The sequence below is a fragment of the Cephus cinctus genome, unplaced genomic scaffold, assembly GCF_000341935.2.
Source record: "Cephus cinctus unplaced genomic scaffold, Ccin1 Ccin1_scaffold0299, whole genome shotgun sequence".
Classification (NCBI taxonomy): domain Eukaryota; kingdom Metazoa; phylum Arthropoda; class Insecta; order Hymenoptera; family Cephidae; genus Cephus; species Cephus cinctus.
This window is the reverse complement of record NW_014333002.1, coordinates 1,092,802-1,119,978: the sequence shown is the minus strand read 5'-3', so window position 1 is coordinate 1,119,978 and position 27,177 is coordinate 1,092,802. Positions and strand designations below refer to the sequence as shown.

Here is a 27,177-nt window from a genome sequence, read left to right as displayed (position 1 = left end):
AAGGAATGCAACGTGCAGTGCAGATGAAAAAACATCTCGTGAAGATCACACGTTGAAGACTGAACGGACTAGATGTATAATTCCTCTGAGGAGCCTGAAGAGTGAGGTGAAGTCGTATCTGAACAGAAGCGACTCGTCACGTGAATGAAGTGCACTAGATTAATATACAGGGTGTAGAAGATTTTCAGTGACTCGTGGGAAGATCAGGGTGCATGGTAGCCTACGGGAAGTTGGGACCATTGGGACCTTTTCGGCAACTGGAGTGATCCTCAGTCAGTGATGAGTGGCGAGCCATGGCGTATGTTAATGTTGCTGAATGGAAGACAGATCAGGTGTGCGAGTGGTTAAAAGGTGCGCAAAGAAGATCAAATGAGATATGAGAATATAATATGATAAAGGAGTAATTAAATGGGCGAGGATTTTTCACGTCGGGATGGAGGAGGTCGTTCTCATTGAATTCGCGTGTGAAATTCCATTTCCTGTATACGCCTTACGAACCGTCATCTTATTACGTACGGGACATACTTAGAGACTGTTTTCATCCATTCATCTTTGTGAGCAATTGCGTAATTCATTGACAGGATCGACGCTGGTTATTGCGTGGATGCTCAGACGATCTTGGCTACGATTTTAACATGTGTGATAGTTTTATAATGATCGTTACGAGATACAATGAAAACAACGATCCGGTCTTTTCAATGACCAGTTAAGCCAGATGACTGGCTGGATGCGTCACCCGGGTTGGACATAAATTTATGAGCAATGTGTAACTTAGGGTGGATATATTTATAGGAAGAGGTGTTATTCTTTTGTTGTTGTTACATTGGGGATTTCATTATTTTTATTATTATGTGTTGTAGGCTTGGACAATTCTGTACTACCTTACGTACACAGCTTTACAAATCATGGTGTTAATGGACAGCAACTACTTAGTTTGAGACCTGAGGATTTAGAACATCTTGGTGTACTTAAGCTTGGTCATCAAGAGATTATTTTAGAAGCTGTCGAGTACTTGAGGAATTTTCATTATGAACTGGATCGTGAGAATCTACAGCTTTTGGCATTGCGACTCTCCTGTCAGGCACATAGTCTGCACAATGAGCTCTCTCGGCAGACTGACTCCAAACCAGTCATGACACAGACTCTTTCGGATGTGGCATCCGTTATGACTGCTGTTAAGCCTTTAGTACGATGGCTAGATCGACCACCATTTAGTGGGCAATTGGAATACAATGACAAAAAAGCTGAGCTATTAAAGCTGTCCTTAGAAATGGCTACATGCGCACAGAGAGATAGATTTGCTGAAAAGCCAATAGAAGAGATTAGGACTACTTGCGGAGAATTAGCGAAGCTGGCAGATTATATCATACAGGATATTTCTGATCCAATGATTTTGCAGCCTGCTAGTCTTGATCTTGCTACCTTGAAGAAACGACCTGGAGATGATTTGGTAAGTGCGTTAGTTAATTTTAATTATACGTTTAAACTTGCAATAGGACAACTACAGAGGTATCTTATTTTATAGTTAGAACTATCTTATTGATCTTTGTTAATTATTGACATTCGTTATTTGCATCATGAGCTTTTTTTTAAGCACATTAGCCACCACATCCTCTATAGATAAGGCACAAACCAGCCGCTCATATATGACATTAAGATTGTCATTTCCTTTTAAGATAACAACGTTTCACCATGATTGTTGCACACCACTGAATTGTACTAAAGTCCAATATTTGTAAGCACTAAATTATTTACTACAAACTTATGAGAACTACGTAATTATTTAGGGTTTCCATATTTTGCCATCTTTCCATGGGGCACATCAAATTGCTGAAATAAAGTTCGGCTCGGCAGCTCATCAATGTGGAAAAATGGAAGAAGGTGACGAAATCGTTCAGGTAGTTTCACATTTGCTGAATCTCGTGTAAACATTGCAACTTTTTCTCTTGAATAAAAAAAAAAACTAGAATAAAAATTTCGTTCCTCAGGTAAACTATCAAACGGTAGTTGGATGGGAGAGAAAGAGTTTATTAGAATTATTCCGTGAGAGTCCCGCAGAAATTTTGCTCACATTAAAACGTAGACCAAGACATACTAAGGTTTATGGTCAAATATACATAAAGCCATACCGATTGCCAAGCAATAAGAAAACGCCATATACTACCCGATGGCAACAGAATCTTCCATCGCCAAGACCAGAACTATTAACGATACCTGATTTCACCATGCCATTGCCAAGGTACATAGACACTATACAAAATATAAAGGGAAACATATGCTGCATCATAAATATATGAAATACAACTTTTTTTTCATTGTTTCTTGAAACAGGCATGCACCAAAGGATCCTAGCCCAGAACCAGCAAGCATATTAGATAGCGTCAACATGCTGGACACAATGGCTACTGACAGTAGTGATTCCGATAGCGAGGTTGAGCCTCCATCATCAGTTCGCCTATACTCAGCAAAGCCCAGGAACCTGGTACAGAGACGAGCCACCATAACAGGTGCTAGTCCTACCACGAAACACGGCGTCGACCTGGAGCAGTTTTGGAGAGAACTAAAACAAGAGCACAGTACAACTTTCCAGCTAAGGGATAAGGCAGCATCCTGTGCCCATGGCTTAGATACTGTGCCATCAAATCTACGACCTCAGACTTGTCTAGGCATAGAACAAACTAAAAGGAAAAAGAAACTGGAAGGACAAGTAGACGAGAGAAGAGTTCAGTTTCAAGATAGATCAGCTGATATTGAAAATACTCATGGAGATGAGTCCGGGAAGCAGGATAAGGACTCGAAACAAGGAGACAAGCCAAAGTTGGATAATCAAAAAAGCGTCTCCTTCGATTCTAGTACAGTTTACTGTCAGTCTTCTCTAATGGACATTGAGATTAACTTAAGCAATAATGCTAATGCCAGTGAACAAACAGTGCCTTCGGAATTTCGTCACGATACCAGTAACACAGCTGACGATAAAGTGACTAAGAGTAATGAGCCAAGTACTCATCACAAAGAACGTGGGAAGTTGGATAAGAGTTACAGTACTCCCGCTTATGACTTGACAGAGAATGAATTTGTCGAGAGAAAATTGGCTACTATTGAAAGCCATTCTAAACTCAGTTTAGCATCGAGCGGTTCGCGGAATGCATCTAGTACTAGTTTGAATAAGACTGAAACGCGCAGTAGTGAGGGATACTTAGAGAATGAAAATAAAATAGTGGATGATAACAAGGAGGTTGAAGGGGATGATATCGCTGACCTCGGATCAGTTGGCAACGTCGCCCAGAAGATTAGCAATATAGAGAAGAGTATTAGGTGCGTAGATACCGATGGAAAATCGTATTCACCTAAAGTGCCTGAGCGTATGGATTTAGTTAAGAATGTTGTACATATTAAGATAAATGATATCGATTATAGAAGCAGTATTGATGAGAACCAAAGTGATATTGAATATATACAGAGTCATTTTGATAATGTACATAATGACAGTGAACGTGTTGATGACTGTCACGTTGACAGTAAGACCAATGACAATGCCATAAGAAACAGAGAAAAGAATCATCAGAGCTCAGTAGTAATAGATAGTATTGAATCAAGTCGAGAAAGTAGTGAAGAAAAATCTGAATCTACCGGTAGCTATAACGAGCATACGAGTGGTAGTGAGGGTGACACGACTATAAAGAAATTTGGTGAAATTTTAGAATCTATTAATTATGCATTAATTGAGCATACGAGGTTGAGACAGAGTACAAGAAGTCTGAATTCTCAGTGCAGTGACAGTTCGAGTCGAATTATTGACAATGTGCAGACTACTTCGCAATCTTGCCAGTATGGAGAAACGCCAAAACTTGAGCAACCCAAGAAACCGGAAGTGAAGCCACGTCTAACACCACCGGAACCACCGCCTAGAAAATATTTTTCGAAACCAGCACCACTAAATTTGAGTAGTATTTCAAATTGTTCAGAAACTCAGGAAAGACCTAGAGTGCCAGAGAGGCCATGTATCAGACGTGATCTGAAGAAATCTGACTCCATTGTGGATAGTCATACCAAAACGGAAACTTTGGATTCTCAGAAGAAACCTGAGCGTATCGAGTCATATCACGATTTTATAGAAAAATCAACAGATTTTATTGATGAGCCTAGTACGCCAGTTAATGATCATAAACCAACTTTACTCACTGATCCTGAAGGCTATTCTGAAATCTATGAAGGCCAATTCAAGGAGGAGAAAACTATGTATGACAAGTATGAACCTTACGCTGAGAAGTTTGCAAGTCCAAGTCATTCCGTCATTGATCAATACCGCGTAGAGCATCTTTCAAGAAACATAGATTCTCCAGACGGTGCAGGCTGCTCAAGACAAGCACATACACCGGACCTGAAGCCCAGAACTCTTGAGAAAGATAAAAGTTCCGAGAAGGGAGTAGTGAACAGAGCCATGATGGTAGCCAGGAGTATCGGACTACATGGGAGTTCTAGTAAATCCTCAGGATCTAGTCCAAGAAGCAGCAGGAAGCGTAATATGTTACTGGCAAGTACGTACAAGGAAATAAAATGCAGCGGAATCCGTTTATTACGAAATTCAAAGGTCAGGGAAATGACGTTATACTAAACGAACGACGAAATAAGCAAAATGAATATATGTATTCATGGAATATATTTCTATTCTAAGCAAACTTAAGGGGGCAAGCGGAATGCAATATGCGTCGATTGTTTTAAGCAGAGTCATAATAACCGGATTCCACTGTAATAATCAAATATTGTACAATAAAGTTCCAATAAAAATAATCATTTAATCCCAGAGAGAAGAAACGTATCGGTAAAAGATGTAGGAGTCGGTGATTTGGAAGGATGGTTAACATACAGAAGCAGAGGTGCAGGTGGTGCTTGGGCCAAGGCATGGTTTGTTTTAAAAGGTTCATCATTATACAGGTAAGATATCCTATAATTGTGTCTGTATATATAATATGTACTCAATTTTATTGAATTACCTAAAATACTCTATTTCAGATTTAAACTTCAGGATAGTGCAAAAGCCGACTGTCTTATAGCTCTTACAGGCTACACAGCCTCTCAGGCTGCTGAAGTCAAATCAAGGAAGTACGCCTTCAAAGTTTATCACACCGGTACTGTATTTTATTTTGCTGCGGATGCAGAAGACTCCTTAGCCGTGTGGTTAGACGCCATCAATAAGGCAACACTAGGACAAGACAGTCATGGTCAAACAAGTGGCTTGTTCAGTGAGACTGACGAGAGCGATAATGAGAGTAAGACTAAAGGAAAAACAGCTCAGGCATCAGAAAGTAAATCAAGTGGAGAAAAGTCTTTTGGATCCTTGAAGAAGAGCGGGAAGAAGGATGCTGGATTTAAGGATCACGAGATGACTGGTGCTAGTTTGGATAGGAAGTACCTTAGATTCCTAGGCACCAGGAATCAAAACGTTCCTGTACCCACAGCACAATTCAGAAGCTATAGAAGGGTTTTACCGACGAGGACACCAACAAGGTGAGTCGCAACAAGTCCTATATGTAAAAATTTAGTCGTGATGCGTTTTGCGTTTTGCCCGTTTTTTTTCTGTTTTTGCAAGAAAAAGTAGTACTGTATGCTAGCCTGTCGAACCCTTTGGGTATAATTACTTGCAGAAAACAAGATTCTATTCCAAATTCCCCGGATTTGCAAGTAACCGTAGCGGGCAGTACGTTTTACGGTCTGAGCTCATCCCACAGTGCTACAGATGTGCTAAGTAGTCACGATATGGGTGATTATCGACGCACGACAGACAGGTAATTTTCTGCATTGCACAGCTTTTAGAGTAACACTATATGCAGCTTGCCTTGACAGAAGTAACATTCTATTAATTTCTTTTTTCATTTTTTTTTTTAAATAAATATATATATGAACATACATAACTTCTTCCCACTAATACAATAACAGTGCTATCAATGCTCCTTTCTATAGTGCTAATTCAGTATTAACAGAACTCCACACGTCAGTCTGGAGTCGACGGCTATTGTAGTTAAGAGACAATAAATAATGTTTACGAAGTTGTTATCGCCTGTTATAATAAATTCACCATTTTAGCAACGAGAAGTCTATTCATTTTGTATGTCGACATTTTGTGCACGTTTTACCCGAAAGTCTCAGAGAATTAAACGACAAAATATAATAAAAATATGACTAAAAAGATAAGCATTAATAAATAAGAGTCAACCTCTGCATGTTAGGTACTTAGAATTGGTATTGGCTGTAAACTGTAGGTAAGTTCATTCGCCAGCTTCTAAAATGCATGAAATTTAGCTTGCTGCGTTAAAATACATGACAGTTCAGATATACCAATTTGGTTCTCTCAGCCTAATGACTATTTATAGTATTAATTATGAAAATCCTTGTATTTTTTTTCTTTTCATTTCTCAAGCAGATCACACAGCAGTCGCAGCAGGAGACCAGATGATCTCCAAGGTTTCATTACTTTGGAAGAATTTATGCTGTCTCATCAGGAAGAGGATCGACGTCAAGGTTTAGGAAGCAGATCAGTGTCACCCTACGTAACACCATTGTCAAGTGATCACGTTCATGTGCAGCATAGAAACTTTGATGACAGCGTAGCAGTTTATGGTCATGATATTCATTACGATGATATTTCACCTAATAATGGCGTCATCTATGGTCAAACAAGAAATTGGGATGACACGTCATCAACGAGCAGCGGCGCATCATACGGATTGTCGCGTCATATCGATGACAATCATTTGCAAAATCATCAGAATGCTGATACCAGTCATGGGAAGTCTAGACAGGTGATCTATGGGAATAGGAAACCGGAAGTCAACAGTATTCAGAAGATCAGATCCCAGGAGGGTGTCGTGTATTATCCAAATAGACATAATGATCCCAGTCATGGTCAGAATTTGTCTAACGATATGATTCAGACTCAAAGTCAATCGAATTCACCGTATCATAGCAGACAGGATATTGTGCAGGGACAGAATAGACAGATGGAAATGATTTATGGAAGGAATGCGCAAATATACGGTACTAGAGCTCCAATAAGAAATGATTTGGACTATGGGCGAAGATCTAATGAGTGTTATCAAACAAGATCGTCTGATATATCAGATACTATAGTTGGACAACATCCGGTCCCACGAAGGCTGATAAGAAATGACGGTAAATTGTGGTTATTCTGATACTTTGTGTGTGTATTAGGCAGCTTTTTATCTTTTCACCATTTTTCAGGTTATTCAGGATCAAGCGGTGATCTTGCTTCGCATACAACATCTGAAACACTACAGCGTGCCAGAAAAGAAGCTTCCGTCACAAGAAAAGGAAGTTTCAATTTGATTGATCGTTGCCGTGATCGTGCATCTCCCGACAAACACTGGATGGATTCGCTTAGGCGTACCGACAAGAAACATTCGAGCTTTGATAAAAACCGATTAAAAAATGTAGCACAATATCAGCCACCGCCTATTCCTAGTTCACCCTTCGAACAGGACGGTATGAGACCAGCTTTTGAAATGCATTTGGATAAGAGTGAACACGTTCAGAAAACAAATAGATTGAAGAGTTTATTTGGCAGTAAAAGTCCACAAAAGCCAAGTACTCTGGATCTTCCCAAAGAATCTCCAAAGACTCTGCTGGGTGAGTAAGGGAATCTGGATAGAAATCATTGTATTCTACGAAACACTTTATATAACTGTATCTTTTTTTTTTATTTCAGGCTCTCCAAGACTTCACAGAGCATTATTTCGAGATAAACGTTCCAGTCAGCAGCAACAACAACAGCATCAACAGGCCAGTCGATCTGGCAGCCAAAGTCCCGGTGATAGTGGAATAAGTCAGTCTTTAAGTTCCTTCAGTGGAGCTAGTCAATCTCAGACATTGAGTCAGAGTTTTAGTTCAGCCAGTTCAGTCAGTGATTGGAGTCCGGATACTCCAACTTCAAACGTACCCAAGGTAATTCTTTAATTAGTAAAAACTTAATTAATAACAATGATCAGATGAATACAAGATATTTCATACGTAGTGTACAATGGGTCATCCAGCATGTCAGAAGAGACTGTCGAATTCCAACAGAAATTCGTTAGCACCACCAACCTTGCCATACATCCCGCCACCAACGTCGCCACCTCCGGACTACCCTGGACTGGAATATCCTCCAGTATTCGAACCAGGAACTTATTCTCTATCAGATGCCTCCCTCTTGCGCAATCGTAGCAAAAACATTCAGCACAAAAGTGAACAATGAATCAGCTCAAAGCGGCAGACGTTCATGAGAACTTCGCACAAACTCTGGGTCTGTAGAATACAATATCGATCTTCTGATTTGATTGATTGGAAAAGTGATATCATTATCAGTCCAATTTTTTAATTGTTATAAAGGTTTTATGAGTGTAGTCGTGAAAGCAATATGCTCGTACTGCTGAATGCGGTGCAGCATCCAAAATAACCGTCCACGCTGTGCCTATGCGAAATATAAATTACCTGACGATAAGAGTTAAAGAATTATCATTACGTCAGGTTCTTCTTAGCCATTGCTGGAAATAATGGGCAATACAATTTTTTAATATCTTTACAATACACATATATACAAATTTTAAGGCTTTCAAGCTATTGAAATTGTTATCGTTACCCGTTAGCGTAACGAGTGCTGAGTTATATAAGTTCGATCTACTGACAATTTGACAGTTTTAATGTCTCTGATAATTTGTTTTTCAATTTTTGCTCGGCAGACGTTCTTTAAATGCCTCAGGTCGTTACTATTAATACGACTATGCATTATAGTATTATATTTATTAGACGCTTTAGTGTATACCTTACGCAATTGATTTTCTAATTGTGCTAATTTAGAATAGAACTTTACCTAAATTGATAATAGATTAACGTCGATAATTATTATATTCAATCATGTCTAATCCTTCCAATCACCGAGCCTTACGCTACGCACTATAGTTACAATCATTATCCTGGATATATTAGGAGAATTAAAATAATATTTTTGCTTCCATTATTACGATAATTAAGTATCGTTTGAAGTTCCATTTATTGATTGTAGGTGACATAATTCTTTTTAGATTTAAGGAAGGAAGAGACTTTTTTCCATTCTTACACAGACTTCCTTACATTTTAATCTCTTGGGAGTGAAAATAAAAGATTCCTGTGGCGTTAATATTATACTGTTCAATCGGGAATAATCCAAAAGCAATTCTGGCATTGCGATGGCTTGTAAATAATTCTTTAAAATGTGTATTTGTTAGTGATCATTTTAAATCACTGATACAAGACTCAATTTTAAAAAATGTGATGACGCATTATAAAGTGCCTACATAATGAGAGAATTTTAGAATTATACATATCGTATACATATTCTTATACCATCTCTCTCTCTCTCTCTCCCCCCCTCTCTCTCTTTTTCAATCTCTCTCCCTCTTTATATGTAACGGTTAAAAACTTTTTTAAACGATATTTATGAATATTATTATATAATCCTGAGACTTTTTGTAGATAGTCGCGACTTCTTTGCCCCTAAAATAATAATTATTGGTATAGATGCATACGCGTACAGCTGTCGATATTCTATATAGATATTGTCGTTAAGCTAAATCCGTTACGTTCCTTAAATTCTAAAGGAAATGCCATGGCGTATTTTCTTTACTTTTTTCACGACAATTTATCATATTGTGTTCATTTAATGGAAAATAACAAATACCTAAGAGAGCCATTATGCATCTATGTTGCCTGTACGTATACCTTGTTTATACATAAGAATATTCTACGCACATGAAGATGTATATTTTAATTATACTGTATAATATTTTACAAGGTTTAATCAAATAAATGATAATATCTCATTGGACGTAGTCGATTTGTTTTTCTAATTGGTATTTAAAATATTTACAATTTTTTGTTATATTTTCTCTTGATGACCTCTGTGAAGTTGATGAAGATGTACATTAGTTGTCCAATGTTTCTACTTCTAAGCTGGCTTAGTACATCATTATCAGTGTCGCTGAGCGATTTAATTTGAGGAGAATTTCTTTGAAAAATATTAAAAGGATTAAAAATTCATTATCAAGAAATATTCAGAATGGATCAACTGCTAAATGGGCCGATGGGAAATATTGTGGCTGCTGGCTTGCAAGCTCTTGTTGGTGGAATTCCTTTGGGTAAAACAGGTGCAAACGCTCTTCTTGCCCTACGCAATGGTGGAATTGCTATTCCTCCTGAGTGTTGGCTCAGTCCAAAACTGTCAGAACAGGAGAAATTGCAACAATCCTACGATACCATGGAAATTCATCTAAATGGAGCATTGCAGATTTTAAAACCTGCAATGGAGATAACAAATATTCTCACTAATGAATGCAAATCTGCTGACCGTTTAAAGCCGAGTATGTTGATTATATTCATCTGTTTAAAATTTTTGCGAGAAATTTTATAATTTATCGGTCTTCTTTACAGATATACCGTCAAGTTCTAATTTGCAATATTACACTCCGCAAGAGCCACTGAAGTCAGAAGTGACTTGTTCAACATCTCAGACAAATAAAAAGATTGAGGTAATGGAAATTAATTAAGACAGTATTGAAATTCAACAATGGTATCAATCTTTTGCAATATTTTTTAATGAGATATTAAATTTTTTATCTTGTTTAGGCGAGTCCTGCGAAACTTGACGTTCCTATTATTAAACTTGAGAAGACGCCCTCCAAAAGTGCAAAAATTAAAGGAAAGTCAAAGGAATTAAAAAAGACTAACAATATAATGCAGAAAAATGCTAAGTGTTCTGCTTGCTATGCTAGTAAAAAAAATATGAGAGCTCCAGTTTTAATTCCATGCGGACACTTTTCCTGCTATAAATGCCTTCCTAATAATTCGACTGCAGAATGCAGGAAATGCCATAAAAAATATAGAATGAAAGACGTTACTAAACTTTATAAATAGACTATTCCATGATTTAAATTATTAATAATTGATTTATCAAGATAATAAATTAAATAACATATTCATCCTAAGGACTTGGAAGTCCTTCTAGGATAAATTTGTTCCCTATTGTAAATTTATTAAATTGATTTATTTCATACTTAATACCGCTTTATATAAATATATTGTCTTTTGTTTTAATTTATTAAGTTCCGTAATATGTAATGTCAATAAAAGTATATGTTGCTTCTGTATCCAGGAGTTTTTATTTACATTTTTTAAAAATCTGCAATTTTACCGATTCAAACACAGATCTGACGAAACGAATGGCGCCACTATCACACAATTGGAATGAACTGTTCGTCTGATTTAAAACGAGTAGAAGACCGTATTTTAAATGCATATTTATTATTTTGTCGTTATTCATTTCAATAAGTTTTCAATTCTTTTAAGGTTTTATAAACAATCCTTATCCCGTTGCATAATTTGCTTGTCATATGACGTAGATCAGCTGTGTTAAATTTCTAGAATGCTCTAAATATACCGCTGGAAGATAAAGCTGAAAAAAGATGAAACGTTAAACCATACAGCATTGGGTATATCATAAAGTTGTGTCACACGATAATATTTAATAAAGCTCGTTGAATAAAGTTAAATGGTAAGCCGTACTTCCTTAGTATTTTTTATTTAATCTATATTTTATTTTATTTTGTAACTTTCAGGTTAGATGTGATAGTAATATTATGAATTCAGATTACAATTTGTTTTAACCTGTTTAGTACTGGTAAGATAATTATGACATTCTATTAATGTAATTATTTTTGTACTAGGTACGTGAATCAAAGGATTCTAAAAAAGATATTCAAATGTATTGAAAAATGTATAGTATGTTAGCTGGCCTTATCTCCTCTGTAATGGATCATATTGAATCATCAGCTCCGTTAGATATTATTGACTTAACAGGAGACTCTCCTGTATCTTCGTTGAGAAACTCACGCAGACCAATGCCAAGTCGCAATGGTATTACAACTAGGGAGCATCGTCCATCTGCACTCAGACCATCAATTATGGAAATTCCGTATGTATACTATTATATTGCCTAATTTGAAATATCAAAAAGTAGCTGGCAAGAAGCTAATTATTTATATCACTAAAAACTACAGATCGTCATCCCAAACAAATCATGGGCATAATATGATAGAAATTCTTGATGATGCCATAAATTCATGGGATATGTGGGAGAACTTCAATATATTACATTCTTCACATCGTAGTTTTACAAATAATCATATTACTCCTGTACCAAGAACTCGTCGACAACAATCTACTCGATCACGTTCTCACACTCAGAGACAGTAAGTAGAAAAATTGCAATTTTATAAATAAAACTTATATTCAACTATAAACACAACTATGTTTTTTATATGTAGGTTGTCGCAACAAGAAAATAATGGTTCCATTGCAACAAACAATCCTGTTGTTGATGTTGCTCCGTACATTAACGATACTATGGAGGCGAAACCAGTGCCTATTATATGTCCAATATGCTTCGAGACATTAAGTTCTGCTCGTAAACCAATGTCGACGCGTTGTGGTCATGTATTCTGTGCCGAATGTTTGAGCTCATCACTGTTCAGTAGCAACAAATGTCCTAAATGTAAAAATAAGATCGTAAAAAATTCCTGCATACGTCTTTACTTTTAACTTTGCTTAATTTTGTATGAAAAAATATCGTTTTCCAAGCCGACCTATTACACCGGCAAGACTGCTATTACTGTAAGATTCGAATATTATGCTCTAAACATTTCAGTCAGCATTTAGTTGTAATTTTTGTGATTGTTCTTATTGAATACGGGTACTCGTTTAAAGAATTATCAAAAATCTCGATATTTGCAATTAATTTTCTTTAGACTTAATGTAAGAATATATTTACTCTTCTGCATACTTGAAATTCCATTACTCTGTTCTAATGAAAATGATGATACATTCGGTTTATTATTTATTGACTATGTGAATATTATCTTCCATAACTTACTACGATTGATAATACTGTTTAGATTAAAACAAACTTTCGGGTATAATATAATTTTGTAATAAAAATATTCTTGAAAAATTATTTTAATATAAACTGTACTCATGTATTCGGCATTATATTATTTCTTTTATATGTGACAATGGTAGTTGAATAGCATTTATATTTTTTGTTCGACCTTCAATATTCTTACCGATAATACAAAGTAGGGCCATAGCTAATATTGTGCCTCGCGACGCGTTCAAGGATAGTCAATATCAGTTCCATACGTTCAAGTGATTACAACAAGTTGTCAGTTATCATGTTTAAAAAACAAGAATCTTTATTACATGATGTGGTCGGTGGAGCAGCAATTGGTATTGCAGGTAATCTTATAGTCACAAGTTCTCACAAATGGATATTATAATTTTTAATATTTTCAGTTGGCATGATAATGGAGAAGGTTTTGTCACCTCGTACTCCGATTGCAAATTCTTCCACTTATGGTAAATTTTAATTGCACCGTAAGAAATGAATTTAATAATGAATTAATCTTATCTCTAACTACTTCAGGCATGCATAGTCCAGTGCAATGGCAATCTGGAAGTAATCAATTGCAGTACGTCCCAAATCCACACCATTGTCATAGAATTTGTCCATCACCATGCAAGCATTATAAACAGAAACACTGTAGCAATGGTTTGCATTCTGAGTATGAAGATTCTTCTATCGACGATAACATGAGTTCTCTACAGTCGTCCAGAATATACGATACTAGCACTGGAGAATATACATCTTCATCAAAGTAAGAATCCTCTACTACAAATCATTTTATTGATAATCTAGTCCAGATTACCTAATCATTTTTCTTAAATTACAGGATATTTCCACACATACCATATGACAGCACACAATCGACTTCTTTTAAGACGAGAACTTCCAACACTGTTGCTTCATGTAAAATAACAAAAGATAATTTAACTACACCTGATAAAATGACAACATTGCCCAAGAAACAAGATTCTTCTCAATCAAAGACTGATGCGTCGAAGAAGCAAAGTATAAAAGATAAATCTGTTGAATCAAAATCGAATGTATCAAAGAAGGAAATCAAAAAAAAGGATTTAACAATCCCAGCCTATAAGCAGAAAGTGAATACAGTAAATAAGCCTTCAGTTAGAAATTGTACATGCTCGACAAGAAAGATAGATGAAGCACTTACTGATTTGCCTAAAAAATATAAAATGCCTTTGTTTGAAATGTCTTCTAAGAGCAAAACCGTCCATTCTTCTAAGACTGAATCTGCAGATATAAAATCTAAGGTTTCTGCTCGTTCTCAAGGAGTGAAAGAATCTGTGAATACTTCAAAGTTAGTAAAAGCTTTACCTGATTTAAGTACAGAAACATCTAAATCGGAGACATTGATCAAGTCTTCTAAAGACAAGACTGTTACAGAGAAAAGCAAGTACCATGGTATCAAATCATCTACTATCTTAGATGCTCCTTCTTTTTCACAAACTAAACATGTTAAATCTCTGAGTGAAACGGGTAATCTTGCGACTTATCACCTTACAAAGTATATTGATTTGGATTTTACAAAAACTGAGACATCCTGTTCAAATACTCAGAATGAGAAAGAAAATATTCGTGACTTATTGGAGTTCTGGTAGCATTCACGGGAGAAAAGGGAAAAATAACGCTTAAATTATAATAATGAGCGTTATTTAAATTATTTTAACTAAATGAATATGTATTTCTGGTGCGCCACAATGTCGTTTTTATGTATTGTTTCTGTGAGTAATAAATAAACGGTACCCTTTCCTAAATAATAACTTTGTACTAGAATAAATAAATATTTTACAAACAGACAACAACAGTAACTTCGGTTTATAAGAAAATACAAATAAAACCTGACCTTTTGACTACAAAAACAGTTTACCAGTAGAAGTTCGAATAAATATCTAGTCAGTTGACATGAAATATTCAAGTTGTACGGTTGACAAATCAACACTGAGTGATTAGAATTATAATTTTGTACTATTCGGGTAATCGGAACGGTGAGATTTTAAAAAAAGCTTTATAAAATTATAGTCAAGGTAATAGTCTTTAAAAAATTGCCCAACTGTGCAAGATAATGCAAGCACTTGGGATAATCGTGCCAACAATTGCCCCATTAGCAAGTAATTAATTATAGTCAGCCCACTTTACAAAGTAAATTAATATAATCTCAGCATCTATTGATATCTATTAATTTCAGTAAAGATAATTGAAAAATTGGTTTCTAACGATCAACCAGAAGCTCCAAATCCTCAAATTATTCACGTTCCACAATATCTCTGCTGTTGTAACAATAGAGGTTTGTTAGTTTTACAGTAACATATAATATCTTCATAAGCAAAATATGTGGTGCGTTGTTTCACCAGATACTGACAACGTTAATAATAATCAATATTATTTCAGTAAATGATCACGGGTATTGTGACACCTGCAAAACGAGATATCCTTCTCCAAGAAAATTAAAAAAAAGTAATTCACCGATAAAATCGAAATCTGAAAGTTCAACAGTATACGATAACGGTACGTTAATGATAACAAATTTTTTGACCCTGATGTACTTTAGATCTAGATTTGAATATGTAAAATTGTTAATTGTGCTCTAATAACAAAAGTACATATTATTAAATAGGTAAACTCAAGAGAACTTCCAAGTCTGCAAGGAGCCCAAATACAGCAGAGTGTAAAAAATCCCCAAATAGAATGAGCAGAAGTCGAATTGGTAGGCAATGTTATATATTTTATTGGATGTTTATACAGTATATTCGAATAAAATCATATTCTTTTAGATCCTAATTCGGCAAACGAAACGACTTTAAAAGTTTTAAATAGGAAACTAGAATATGGCATAAAGGATTTTGGAAGAAGTATGTAGCAATAACTATTTCTTGCAGTGAGATTTCAATGATTAACAAAAGATCGTGTTCCTAGGGCCAATCTCTGAGAAACTTCGCGCCACTTTAGATAAACCTTTACCATATACGGAGTATATGTTGAAATCTACTCAATCCGAAGACGCTTCTGAGGAATCGACATCGTCTTCACTTTTTAATAAGGATGAAAATCTATATACTAACGAAAAGATACAAGAATCGATCGCTAAAGCTAAGGCTAAGGCTGCAAAAAAAGCATCTGAAGCAGCTAAAAACGAAGAAGAATCAAGATACGGAAGCTGGTTAAGAACACCATCGATTCCTCCAGTTTGGACATATTCAAATGCAGTCGATGATCCAAATGAATTATATAGAAAAGCTAATGGTTTAACCAGTTTGGAGCAACTAAAAAATATTTGCAGATGTCAAGATCAAGTGATAGCAACTAATAGTACCTGTGTAGTACTTCCAAAATCTTCTGCTTCTGAGTCGAGCAGTAATCGCTAAATTAATTGAAGTAATTTACCATAATTTGATCCAGTCCGAATAATAATAGGATGTATAATATTATTGTTGATCATGACTTAGATTTCACTTGTTTCGTTTATGTCGCCCTTGTAATTCTATGATAGTGATATTGTCGCATTATTATTGTATTGTTATCATTAAGCTATATGTAACTAAGGCAATTCTATGATTCACGTTGTAAGTTATTATTTTAAATAAAGTACGTGTCCCATTAAAGTTCGGCAATGGCCATAATCGATAGGACAAACTTCCTCCCGCAATATAAGTCAGCAAGTTCCTAATGCGACGACTACAAGAATCGCAGTGAATACTCTACTTGCTTTGGATAAGATTACATACTTTCACCGTATATTATTATTAGTCACATATAATTAATGCAGTCTGGAGAAATAAGTGTTGATTTATCAGCATTGTTAGAAGAAGCGTTTCTCTTATTGACAGCTGATTGGCCATTGTTTTGACCACGCCTTCACGCTATGCTCTGGCGGCGCAGCAGAAAAACAAAGTCTGTCGTCGAGGAAGGATTACGTCCAGAAATGAAGTTGTTTTTCTTTTGTTTTAATCGTTAACGAAGTCGTCAGTGTCCGTCCGTATGCCGGACAGTGATAGCTGGAAAGTGTTCTTGGTATCGCGCCGAACGGAAATAGTGTTAGTCTGCGATCGATTCGTTGCGCCTAAAAAATAACATTCGTCTCCGTGCAGTGGTCATTGACTTCGAGCAAGTGTCAAAATCGTCCCTGATCGTGGAGCTTTACAAGAGGCATCCTTTATAATATACAGTGACGAAATGCTCGTGTACTCTTAATTAGGTCTTTTGATGAACTCAAGACTCACTGTTTCACTTCGACTCCGTCTTTGCCGTCCTTGGTTTTAGCATCCTCCAAAAAGGATCATTTATTACTGGGAAACGTACGTGGCTGATGTCTTATTGCTTTTGTTACAACCTTATACATTGTCTGCGAAGTGCTGTGCATGTGACAGTCGTGGGAATTCCGGTAAGGTCGGTAAGGTGCTTGTGAATTATTCGGAGTATATGCTTGGACAATCTTCGATTTCTTATCGTTTGACCGTGTATAAGAACGTGGTACAGGATGTATTTGAAGACATATTCCTTGGGGAAAATACTTCTTAGAGTTTCCCACAGTTTAATTTTCGTAGGTTTTTGTACTGCTTAGGCTTTTATTGAGGAACAGCTGGGGAAATGATTCTCAGTGGTTTGGTAGTTGGAAAAATATTCTATTGAGGGATTTGTCCTTTGTTGGAGTTTAAGATATTATTTTGTGTGGTGAAAATATACAGTGATTCTCCATAATGTCATGCATAACAACAGTATAGTTGATAGAAAATGGTTGTGACTCTTAAATATGGATTTTAGAATTTTTTTTAATAATTCCAGGTTGACAACGATACATTGAATCGAAGGACTCTTGAGGCTAGAGATAGAGTAACTAATATCAATTAGTTCAGTCTGTCTTACAATATGATACCGGAAGAAAGAAAGGGTAAAATTTATAATAAGAAGCCCTTTCAAGCTTTTAATCACTGATTATCAATGTTCATCCGTGATCAGAGTGCAATGCCAGTACATCAGATTAATGTCAATCCACCTGATTGGCAAGCACAGCCACTTGGACCTTCAAATAATATGAATACAACTGGCAACGAAACATTACCAGAATGGACACCACGGGTATAACATATTGTTTTAGTTACCATAAGTTTTCATAATTATAAGCTTATCTTGACCAGTTTCTTTGTTTGAATAGTAAACAATTATTTTACTATATATCAGTAGCTTATGAATAATGTATGAAAGACATAAGGAAACGCACAGTGTGTTCCTAAAATAAAATCAGGGTGTGTGATCCACATTAGCCTGGCCGAGTCACACAGAAATAACTTTATGCAGAGCTAGAGAGAGATGGTAATTCTGGATGACCTTTGCTCAAATTTTTGAACTATCTTAATGAAAATTATTAGCTAGCATAATACTTCTACACTCTCTACAGACAAAACTAGTATTTCAGAATAATCTGTATGACGCAGGGAAGTGTGTAAATATAAAAAATATTTACTACATATAAAGGTCGTTAGATAAGTAACAGTGAATAGGAATAATATACATTTAAACATTTTCTATTCCCTATATCAAGATTCCAATTATAAGGAAAACCTTTAAAAATCAAATATTCAACAACATGCGTTTAATGCCTCAACAACTATTCACGTCTAATCAGTTTATTTACAATAATGCTGTATTCTATCCACATAGATATATGTATATTTGAATACGCGTCCAGCTGCATACTAATAGGCTGATTAGTGTATCACACATTATTCCAGTGTACTATCTTGAATCAACAACCATTCCCTCCGAACAAAAGACTTGATCATTTTTATCTCAATCTGTTTGACAAAAGCAGCTCTGCAATGGGGTTTGAGCTATGCTCCTCTCAAATGACCCTCATCGTGTAACAAAGTTAAGATAACTAAGAGTAAAAAATCAAATATCTGCATCACCGTCAGATGATCACACCCACAAATGATATTGTCTCATATAAATATATTTAACTTGTCACAGGAGCCAGCATATGCGACAGTCGTTACTGTCATACCAGATCATTGTCACTCGTCGGTGAGCACATTGTCATCCAACAATCATGACATTTGCCGGTGAGTACGTGAAAATCATGGTAAACATACAAATCTGTTTCACATGTCATGCTTATAACAATGATACAGTCTGTATTGTTTTCAGTTTGTGTTGATTATAAGCGTTAAAAAAGTGCATTATAAGCGAAAACTGTTCTTTAAGTTGATTCATATAATCGACAGACAATAATATTTTTTTTCTTCTTCATTAAACATTTCTTGTTGCATTGGATAATCAAAGATAATAGCAATATTTATTTTCTTTTTCTCAAAGGATATGCCACTGCGAGGGTGAAGTTGGAGCACCGCTGCTGGCACCTTGCTATTGCAGTGGCAGTCTGCGATATGTGCATCAGGCTTGTCTTCAACAATGGATAAAGGCATCGGACACACGTGCCTGCGAATTATGCAAATTCACATTTATAATGCATGCAAAGACAAAGCCATTTTCAGAAGTGAGTTTCTTTTTTCTATTACAGACATTAATTATAGGAATGAACTTGACATAAAAGATGCTATTATATAGACCAGCATAACAATTTCTGATGTTATAACTGTTAATATACAGAGTGACCAATATCTTTTATATTAATTTAAATAAGCTGTAATAGCATTGATGACAAAGTGGTGTTTACTTTTGAAACGTCACATTCAAAATATCTGTCATTGCCGATTTAAATCATTTAGCATTTTACTAATGATCAAAGCCATTAAGCGGCTGTGTACGTAGTGCGTATAGTGACGTTATATTAAAAATAACAAAAAAATCTCAACAGTGGGAAAAACTGGATATGTCAGCCCTGGAGGTTCGCAAGCTGTCCTGCGCTGTGGCTTTTCATGCAGTAGCTGCTCTGTGCGTCGCATGGTCTCTGTATGTACTCGTCGAGCGTTCTGTCGAGGAGGCACGAAGAGGATTTGTGGACTGGCCATTCTGGACGAAGCTAATAGTCGTCGTGATAGGCTCCACAGGAGGATTGGTCTTTATGTATATCCAGTGTAAGGCATACATTATGCTTTTTAGGAGATGGCGTGCATTCAACAGGTAATATATTCGTGCCTTAATGTTTTATTAACAAGAGTTCTAATGAATTTGAAGTGTAACTCATATATATCTTGATGAAATTTGCAGAGTCATATTTATTCAGAATGCTCCTGAGAAAGTTGTGCTTCCTCCTTCACCGACGGATTCCCTCAGGGAGGCAAGCTTACCCTTAAAGGAGTCTACTGCCCCGTTGGCAGAGCTCAATCACGCCCTCTTATCGCGAAACGTAGATCTTCCGTCCTGCACTTCGCAGACGGCAAAACCTGATTCTGCACCGCCTCCACAGAGGCACGACGCTCAACTGAAACTTTATGTATTCGACAAGTTCTCGTCCGAGGACAATCTGTACAACAAAGGTGATACTTGCTAAAATTAACGAACCTGGTGATCGGATAGCCTGGAGGCGCGTCGGAAGTCACAATTCTTAATTGCCATAGAAGGGAGTGCGTTATAAAATATATACCCCTTTTTATTTCTCGAAGTCGTTCGACGACGGTGCTTTCCAGGTGCACCTCCGGTCGGCACTTAGTACTTCAGTGCTTATATTGACAGTGGGGTAGGCGGACATTCGAAATGGAGTACCCCAGACAATTATGTACATAATTATTGTATCTGTGATGTTATTAAATAAACTTTACGATATTTAAAAGATAAGGTGTATCCCTTATTTTTTGCATCCATGCTGAACTACGAAAATCCCATCTTTAGAGTATTTTTGAGAAGACCTCTAATGCTATTGGTATTATCCAAGCGTAAATGGGGTATTAATTAGGCTGTGAGCCGTAAACTATTAAACGTTATAAGGGTATCAGATTCCCAGGGGGTAAAGGGTAAATACGCTGTTGACGTTCATATGGATCACCCCCTATATCATTGATTTCCCGAAGACTGATACGATGTTTGCCGAAGTTTACCGAACTGTTGCTGCGCTAACCTGTAAGCCAGTGTTGCGCGGTTTAGATATCCGTTTATCACGTCCGCTTCGTTCAGTTTAATTATTTAAACATGTAAATATGCAATTCAATTGTGCGAGTCAGTGATCGCAGTGCTCTGTTCAATTTTAAGTTTTTCATAAGAATTGCGAGACAGTAAATCATAAACCGGGTGAGAAATGTCGGAAATTCGGAAGAGGACGGTTGGGGATGCGTCAGCAGTAACACAGGATGTAAACGACGATCACGTAAGACTCTTCTTATTTGGAATTTATTATTCGCTAATAAATTGTCTTCTTCTTCTTCTTCTGTGACACTGTTTTAATAATATATGTCGTTTCTTTTAATGCGGAGTCTGCGACTTTGATCCCTCATTCACTCATGTAATAGGGAGACTTTTTTATGTTTACTACGATGACAGATAATCAACCATCGTATATCATATTAGGATTTCTTGATTTTTTAAAAGGTTCATTACTGATTATTCTTCTTTCTTTTTCCTTATATAATATCTCAAATTTTTGAAAAATCTAAAAGTAATATGGAGAAATGATTCACATTTGATGTACACTTTATATTTGGATGACATTTTCATTTTTAATAGTTAAATATACTTTGTGTTTTACCTATTTGAAAAAAATGTCACCCATGTTTTTGAAGATGTGTTTGATAAATCAAAGTTCATATCATAACAGGTTAATGAATCAAACATTGAATAAGTTTTATAGTTTTTGATGCAATCCTTTACAGAAAGAAGATGTTGAATCTGAAGATGATGGAAAGATCGAAGTTGATCTACTGGCTAAAACTCTACCGCAAGGAACAAACCATACCCCTGAAATCCTTGATGCTGCTCTCTCTAGCTTACCAGATCGGTAGGATTTCTTGATTAATCGTTCACTAAATTTTGGGAATTGTGACTAATGAACATTCTAGCCTTGAGTATAAGTTAAATTCATCTGATTTGAAAAATTGAATATGGTTTCACAAACATTCATGCAATTATATACATTTTTGTATACAATTATATAAAAACCATAATAACATATCTAGATGTTTTATAATACATTTTTCCTTTATAACAGCTGGAGAAATTGGGTGATTCGAGGCATTTTTACCTGGTTGATGATAGCTGGATTTTGTCTTATTATTTATGGCGGTCCTTTAGCACTGATGGTCACGGTAAATATCTCAAATTTACAATGTATCGAATGAAACAAAACTTATTTATATCTTTTTAAGTGTATGTGTATCTAAAGTAACTTGCAACAATTTTACCGATAGAAGTTGTTATCTCTAGTAATGCATTTCTTGCATATAAATAGTTTTACATTTATATTATCTTTCGTAAGCCATGCAATTATCATATTAATGATTCATACTATTATTATGGCATGTATGGCCATTTGGTCAACATCTATAATTTTCAATCTAAATATTAATTCTTCAATACTGATTCTTACATTTCAATAATTGATAACTTTCCTTCATCCCAACAGACTCTAATCGTACAAGTGAAATGCTTTGAAGAGATCATCAACATTGGTTATGCCGTGTACAGAATTCACGGTCTACCCTGGTTCAGATCTTTATCATGGTATTTCCTGATTACGTCTAATTATTTCTTCTATGGGGAAAACCTGATGGACTACTTCGCCGTTGTGATAAATCGAACGGTAAATAATCCTTACGGATGAATCTGTTACATTCACATTGCGGCAAATATAATTAAATTTACCAGTACCCCGCAAAGGTGTGTCTCCCTTACTACAAAGAGCTCTGGCATAAAATCAATAATCCCACCAGAAGTATCATCCCTGTATTTCCCATATGGCTTCCTCTACCACCTGTTGGGGCTTCCAATATCAGATGAAATAAATGGGATGACTTACTTAACTTACTGCGTAACAATATACTTAAAAAAAGCAAATTAATAAAACAAGTAATATTTCTTTTTAGGGATATCTGCGCATACTGGTAACTTACCATCGGTTCATCTCATTTTGCCTGTACATCGTTGGTTTTGTTTGGTTCGTTCTCTCTTTAGTAAAGAAGTATTACATGAAGCAATTTTCTCTCTTTGCTTGGACCCATGTAGCACTGCTAATCGTCGTGATGCAAAGTTATTTGATAATACAGAATATTTTTGAAGGACTGATATGGTAAGAAATTCATTAATCTTATTACGTTACGCATAAACGTCGTAAAAGTTAATTACTATCTCTTAATCTATATCTTTACAATGTCACTTTAGGTTCATCGTTCCCGTAAGCATGATTGTTATAAACGACATGATGGCTTATGTATTTGGCTTTTTCTTTGGCAGAACGCCACTGATAAAGTTATCACCTAAGAAAACTTGGGAGGGTTTCATTGGAGGCGGTATTTCGACTGTCATACTTGGATTATTGGTAAATATCATTGAGCTAAAATAATCATAAATATTGGGATTTTAATAAAACCATTTTCTTTATTTATCAGATGTCGTATGTCATGTGTCAATATCGCTACTTTGTCTGCCCAATCGAGTACAGCGAGGCTTTAGGCCGAATGACTATGGATTGCGAACCGTCTAGCTTGTTTCGACCGCAGGAGTATACTTTACCAGAGTGTTTACAAACCATAACGAAAATGGTAATTATCTTTGGAGTATAATGATCGGGAGTGAAGTAGATGGACTCACTATATCAATATCCTTTTTTGTAAATGCAATCTAAAGACAAATAATTGTGTTGCTTGTATTTACAGTTTAACTGGAAATCAACTGTGACTGTGTATCCATTCCTATTGCACTCTTTATCCATGTCGGTGTTCAGTTCCGTTATTGGACCTTTTGGAGGATTCTTTGCCAGTGGATTTAAACGCGCCTTTAAAATCAAGGTAAGAGTAAAAAAATATCCTTGTTTATCTAGCCTATTGCGTGAGTTCATTTTATACAGGACTTTGGCGATGTCATCCCGGGCCACGGTGGCATAATGGACAGATTCGATTGTCAGTATTTAATGGCAACTTTCGTCAACGTATACATCTCATCCTTCATTCACACCGCCTCTCCCCAGAAGCTGCTTCAACAGGTAAGTTATATTATTGCTCTATAGCCATTCTAATTAATATTTCAGTGATAGACAAGAAAAATGAATGCATAATACTTGAAAGATTTGAATGTCTTTATTGCTAGTAGTAATTGCCAATTAAAATAGCAATATTGTTTTTGTTAAGTAAGTACGTAAATCGTTGTAAATAACTTTGTAGTCTTTGTTACTAACATCACAATTATATAGGGCTGGCCTTTGCACTATTGGCATGGTAATCCTTGTTGAATTTTATTATTTTTACAACTTGAGTATTAACTCTACATTTTTTCATTTAAACTCTTCTTTTGTTTTCATATATCTTTCAATTAACATCTCCTCTTTGTTTCTGTTCTTCTTCATTCTTGCATCGGGATATGAGTAAACTTTTCATTCTGTATGCAGTGACAATATCATTGAAGAATTGCTGGCATCGAAAGCAAAGTTTCCTTAGATCCAACTTCACTGTACCTATCCTGATTCATGCTGTTTATGCTTCTTTATTTACAAGCCAGCCCTTAATATCCATTCTGTACTATTCGTACAGAGCGACTTAATTCTGTCTCAGGTGTATAATCTCAAGCCCGAACAGCAACTACAGCTGTACAACACCTTGCAAGCTGCGCTGGAGAATAGAGGCCTTTTAAACGAGTCCTAAACAGTGTCAGCTACCGAGGGTAGCATTGATTTTTGTTTGGGACACCGATGCTTAATGTTGTTAATTGGAAGCAGACGACAACGTCACGATTGTCGAGACGGAGAGACCGACCGTAAGATACAATAGGAATAAATAAAAAAAAGTCACAGCAGTAAAAAGAAACAATAACCTTAACTAACAAATGACTTATTTCCTCAAGATATTATTTTGATTACGGAAACTCAGAAAAGTTTGGATGGAAAAAAAAAATAAGCCACAGACTGTAAATACACATGTAACACTAAAGAGTGACGATCACTCACTCTCAAGAATTTACTCCGACCACATCGTATATTATTATAGCATACGTGAAAATATACGATTACGCGAACTATCTGGCAAAGTACAATTGTATTGTGGATTGCGTTCTTCCGGTTATTATTATCTGTTCATTTCTTTTCATCCAATCGATAACCACTGTCATCGAACACTTCCGTTTCCGGAGTCCGTCGATCCTCTTAACAGCGTGAATCATCGGCTATCGTTCATTAAATTCATTCATCAAATTAGATGCTTATCTATACGTGACTAACAATTGTCTGTAATCATAAGATAAAATGATTTCGTCTATGAAATCGAAGGGAACCCTAGTTCAGGACTATTAACAAAAATAATTGTTATAAATGTTTATTATTAACGTAATTAACTGTCCTTGCAAAGCCAATCGTCATTTTGTTTCTTTAAAACAAGAACTTTCCATAAAATTGTATCCCAACTGTTTCCCATCTTCTAATTTCTCATTCGTCTTCTCCTTCACGTAGCATTAACAGCGATTAATCAATTTTCGTCATACATTCCGCATTTTGTGTTTTCTCTTTGCGTAGATTCTTTCTTTGAGAAAACTGTACAAAACCAATCGGTCGTTCTTTCCATTATGAAGCTCGATCAAGTACCATTGGTATCATAATTAACCCGAGGCCGTTTTAAAATCTCACGAGGAACGTACCAAAGAGTGGAAGTTTCTAATGACAAAGTATCATATAATTTATTGATCGTAGGAAGGTCAATCAATTAGGAGTGATTATTTGCTAAAAGGTAACAATGAAACATCGTGGGAAAATTGTGTTTTGATTCCAGACTATCGATAGTACTTAAAACGAATTGATCGAGCGTAGAATTCGTGGATCTCATTTTCTCGTTTGATTGTGCATTTACGTTACAGTATAGATTACGATGATTAATATGATTTGAGTGAGATAATGATATTATGTATTTTTATATCTTTCTCCATCCTTTGATTTTTTCTTCGTTCATTCTCATAATGAAATCTTAGAATAGAATGTGGTTAATCACTGTTGACAAGAACGGTACTACGGTATTGCAATCTTAATGTGAACAATTCGTTGAGAACTATTTATTGTTAATTATTGTTTATTCATTATCAATCTCGTAATGTTACTGTTTCGTCGTTTAGTAAGATTACAAAAAAAAAACCATCATAATAGTCTGCGTCGAATAATACAGATACATAGTATATTAATATGTCTATTAATCATGAGGACGTATTGCCAGCATCTTATTATTGTTTCACTAATTTCGATGTACATATTAATTTACTGCTACTTTCATTCTCTTTTCTTCTCTTGAATTTTTTTTATCGGTTCTGGTTTTGCATCTGTGATCTGCATCAATTGGAATTCTTTAAGAACCTCGAGCGCGACGTAATTTCATTTTCAGGAAGATCATTTGAAATTGATTGACGTGTATGTAATTCATGTCATCATCTACTAATAATGTGGACTGTTATCGTGGAATCCTATTTACCTCATCGTAGTATTGTTTATCCATATTATGGTGTCTAGAGTGAATTCGTAGAGAGCGAAATGGTCACTCTTGTCGTTCATGGGAATCGTCTTAGCTGCATTGGGGATTCCCTCTAACAAATTATCAGGAAGATTAAGCGTGGGTCACATTAAGTCATGAATGCAGAGAGAGAAAGAGAGTGAGAGAGACAGAGAGAGATATAATCATAATACACATGTTACAATTATATGTCTGTTTTAAGCTGAATGTACCGGAAGCTTTATGGTACGTTGTATTTATGTAGTGACCAAGATCAAGAATAAAGGATATTTATGGAGATGTATTTTTTGTTGTTAGCGTCTGTACAATTGTATTTAGCATGAAAATAATGTTATGGGTCTTGTCCGTTACTGTGTTTTTAATTTATGTCAATCAATTTATGTCATACAACAGAATGATTTAAAATTACCGAAAAATGTTGCGCAAATGTCACCTTTTGAATTGAATTGGCACCCTAGCGGATTTTTACCGACCTAGAGAAACCGTTTGCAGTGACGTCTTGTGGATTTATTTGGTACTAGTAAAAAAAAAGAGTTCGTTACCCTGGAATTTGATTCTGGTGAAGGACGTAAATCCAATGAAACAAGATGA

At 35.7% G+C, this 27,177-nt stretch overlaps 6 protein-coding genes across 21 annotated transcripts; all 6 read left to right on the top strand.

Annotated features, from left to right (window-relative positions):
• Positions 1–137: 137 nt before the first annotated feature.
• Positions 138–9,859, top strand: LOC107266083. Of its 4 annotated transcripts, none has more exons than XM_015736211.2 (12): positions 138–351; positions 861–1,450; positions 1,788–1,898; positions 1,989–2,239; positions 2,332–4,538; positions 4,806–4,935; positions 5,014–5,508; positions 5,646–5,786; positions 6,422–7,170; positions 7,240–7,644; positions 7,724–7,959; positions 8,030–9,859. In XM_015736211.2, the coding sequence occupies exons 1-12, from the start codon at positions 294–296 to the stop codon at positions 8,249–8,251; spliced, it is 5,595 nt and encodes a 1,864-aa protein (XP_015591697.1). In that variant the 5' UTR covers positions 138–293; the 3' UTR covers positions 8,252–9,859. The 4 variants fall into 4 exon arrangements, with proteins under 4 accessions (XP_015591697.1, XP_015591696.1, XP_024939165.1 ...); XM_015736210.2 differs by having other exon boundaries at positions 6,419–7,170; XM_025083397.1 differs by lacking the exon at positions 5,646–5,786 and having other exon boundaries at positions 6,419–7,170.
• Positions 9,860–9,943: 84 nt separating this feature from the next.
• LOC107266075 lies at positions 9,944–13,064 on the top strand. The gene is made up of 6 exons (XM_025083369.1): positions 9,944–10,391; positions 10,462–10,559; positions 10,657–10,941; positions 11,802–12,001; positions 12,087–12,278; positions 12,354–13,064. The coding sequence occupies exons 1-6, from the start codon at positions 10,091–10,093 to the stop codon at positions 12,625–12,627; spliced, it is 1,350 nt and encodes a 449-aa protein (XP_024939137.1). The 5' UTR covers positions 9,944–10,090; the 3' UTR covers positions 12,628–13,064.
• A 56-nt stretch (positions 13,065–13,120) lies between these two features.
• Positions 13,121–14,802, top strand: LOC107266089. Of its 2 annotated transcripts, XM_025083403.1 has the most exons (5): positions 13,121–13,320; positions 13,378–13,440; positions 13,508–13,739; positions 13,815–14,303; positions 14,390–14,593. In XM_025083403.1, the coding sequence occupies exons 1-5, from the start codon at positions 13,257–13,259 to the stop codon at positions 14,454–14,456; spliced, it is 915 nt and encodes a 304-aa protein (XP_024939171.1). In that variant the 5' UTR covers positions 13,121–13,256; the 3' UTR covers positions 14,457–14,593. The 2 variants fall into 2 exon arrangements, with proteins under 2 accessions (XP_024939171.1, XP_015591719.1); XM_015736233.2 differs by having other exon boundaries at positions 13,815–14,802.
• Positions 14,803–14,918: 116 nt separating this feature from the next.
• LOC107266092 lies at positions 14,919–16,605 on the top strand. The gene is made up of 6 exons (XM_015736244.2): positions 14,919–15,114; positions 15,192–15,290; positions 15,395–15,511; positions 15,621–15,710; positions 15,778–15,855; positions 15,920–16,605. The coding sequence occupies exons 1-6, from the start codon at positions 15,069–15,071 to the stop codon at positions 16,366–16,368; spliced, it is 879 nt and encodes a 292-aa protein (XP_015591730.1). The 5' UTR covers positions 14,919–15,068; the 3' UTR covers positions 16,369–16,605.
• Positions 16,606–16,741: 136 nt separating this feature from the next.
• Positions 16,742–20,737, top strand: LOC107266091 (E3 ubiquitin-protein ligase MARCH8). Of its 11 annotated transcripts, none has more exons than XM_015736243.2 (7): positions 16,742–17,298; positions 17,786–17,891; positions 17,960–18,079; positions 18,971–19,062; positions 19,316–19,496; positions 19,818–20,083; positions 20,171–20,549. In XM_015736243.2, the coding sequence occupies exons 3-7, from the start codon at positions 17,966–17,968 to the stop codon at positions 20,451–20,453; spliced, it is 936 nt and encodes a 311-aa protein (XP_015591729.1). In that variant the 5' UTR covers positions 16,742–17,298; positions 17,786–17,891; positions 17,960–17,965; the 3' UTR covers positions 20,454–20,549. The 11 variants fall into 11 exon arrangements, with proteins under 11 accessions (XP_015591729.1, XP_024939174.1, XP_024939175.1 ...); XM_025083406.1 differs by having other exon boundaries at positions 16,742–17,384; XM_025083407.1 differs by having other exon boundaries at positions 16,742–17,389.
• Positions 20,738–21,006: 269 nt separating this feature from the next.
• Positions 21,007–26,869, top strand: LOC107266086 (phosphatidate cytidylyltransferase, photoreceptor-specific). 2 transcript variants are annotated; one of them, XM_015736229.2, is made up of 10 exons: positions 21,007–21,263; positions 21,766–21,890; positions 22,101–22,197; positions 22,515–22,691; positions 22,975–23,177; positions 23,270–23,426; positions 23,497–23,649; positions 23,764–23,895; positions 23,955–24,089; positions 24,634–26,869. In XM_015736229.2, exons 1-10 carry the CDS (start codon positions 21,195–21,197, stop codon positions 24,742–24,744), a joined length of 1,359 nt encoding a protein of 452 aa, XP_015591715.1. In that variant the 5' UTR covers positions 21,007–21,194; the 3' UTR covers positions 24,745–26,869. The 2 variants fall into 2 exon arrangements, with proteins under 2 accessions (XP_015591715.1, XP_015591716.1); XM_015736230.2 differs by having other exon boundaries at positions 21,195–21,263; positions 24,655–26,869.
• Positions 26,870–27,177: the final 308 nt, after the last annotated feature.